The 1,630-nt window shown below is 40.7% G+C and overlaps 1 protein-coding gene across 1 annotated transcript in view; it reads left to right on the plus strand.

Moving 5' to 3' along the window:
• Nucleotides 1-1,630, plus strand: part of POLE2 (DNA polymerase epsilon 2, accessory subunit) — a 13,199-nt gene continuing 11,569 nt past the window's right edge. The window contains exons 1-2 of the mRNA XM_031066331.1: nucleotides 1-147; nucleotides 1,184-1,259. Of these exons, the coding sequence (XP_030922191.1) occupies nucleotides 1,195-1,259 (65 nt within the window). The 5' untranslated portion in view covers nucleotides 1-147; nucleotides 1,184-1,194. The remainder of the gene's footprint in view (nucleotides 148-1,183; nucleotides 1,260-1,630) is intronic.

Below are 1,630 nucleotides of genomic sequence, written 5' to 3' on the forward strand. Positions count from 1 at the left end.
ACTATTGAACATTAATTGCTTTTTGTGCTTTCTCCTCTGGGATTAGGGATGCCCTGAAGTATCTCACTGAAGCTTTCCAGTCCACCAGTGAGGGAGAACTTGACGATATAATTGAAAATGTCATCGATGCAGTTGAAAAACAGCCTTGTAAGTAAACAATTTCTTTTTCTTGAGCCAATTTTCCTGGCATTTCTGATGTCATAAAGACAAAGACAGTTACTGGCAGCAGAGGCACTGAGGTATCATTGTAGTGTAAAGGGTTGATTGAGACAAATGTATTTTTTGGCCTTTTATTTTGGTTAAACACTGAGGTTTGCAATGTCAGCAGAAGACATTTGTGCCATATAAAGAGTTGGCAGTGCAGAATATCCTGATTTTCCCAAGAGCAGTAACATTTTTCAGTGGCAGTTACCAAAAGTTTGTCTGGACATCTTTGTACCTGAAACTGTCATTTTAAATATTAAAGTTTATTTATTTATTTTATTTATTTTAAATATTAAAGAGAGAGGCTATTTACACATGGAGTGACAGGACACAGGGAATGGTTTCCCACTGCCAGAGAGCAGGGATGGATGGGAGATTTTGAAGGAATATTTGGATGGAATGTTTTGAATGAATATTTTGAAGGAATAATTTGAAGGAATATTTTGATGGAATATTTGAAGGAATATTTTAATGCAATATTTTGAAGGAATATTTTGAAAGAATAATTTAAAGGAATATTTTGAAGGAATATTTTGATGCAATATTCTGAAGGAATTCTTACCTGTGAGGATGGGGAGGCCTTCAAACTCATTTCAATTATCATAAATCCATGAAAACAACAATGTGCCCATCTCCAGAACTGTGTTGGAATACTTAAGGCAGCAATCCTTGTGATAATGTTCTGGAACCAAATTAACCTCCAGAATGTGAGAGCTCAGCTCTAACACATTTGTGATATATTTGGCAGCTTTGCATAAACTATAATTGTCTTGTTCTCCATGTTTGGGGTGTTTTTTCCCTAGGAATGTGTCCTTTTGGTGGCAATATTAAGTGATCCATCTGTGTGTCATTACAGAAAATTCATTTCATGAATTATTTGTGTGTATTCCCGTGAGGAGACTCAACCATTTAATGTGAAGTATTGGAGACTCACTTCCTTCCTTGCTGCAGGTTTAATCCTTGGGATTTTTCTTTCCAGTGTCATCCAACATGATTGAGCAGCCCCTGGTGGAAGCAGCAGTCCAGGAATGCAGCCGGGCCCCGGATGAGGCCATGTAGGGTGACATTAGAAATGTTCTGGGGACTTGTGGGAGCTGCTGGCATTTCCTTGTTCCTCCTGGGGACACGAGTGCCAGGCACTGTCTGCAGTCACTGCTCTGTGCTTTTGCCCTCCTGCTGCTGCCTTTGCTCCAGTGATGCCTCAGGTTTAGCTTTAATATTTTCACATCCTGTGCTGCTTTAGTGTGAGGGTCTGGGCTTCACATTAGGTCATGGTGAGCTCTGTGCACAGAGCAGGGAGACACAGCCCTGGCACCCAGTGCCACATCCAGGCTTTGTTAAACACACCCAGGGATGGGGACTCCACCAACTCCCCGGGCAGAACATTCCAGAACTTTATCACCCTTTCTGTGAAAAACTTCTTCCT

Source organism: Geospiza fortis, unplaced genomic scaffold (assembly GCF_000277835.1).
Source record: "Geospiza fortis unplaced genomic scaffold, GeoFor_1.0 scaffold23, whole genome shotgun sequence".
Lineage (NCBI taxonomy): Eukaryota > Metazoa > Chordata > Aves > Passeriformes > Thraupidae > Geospiza > Geospiza fortis.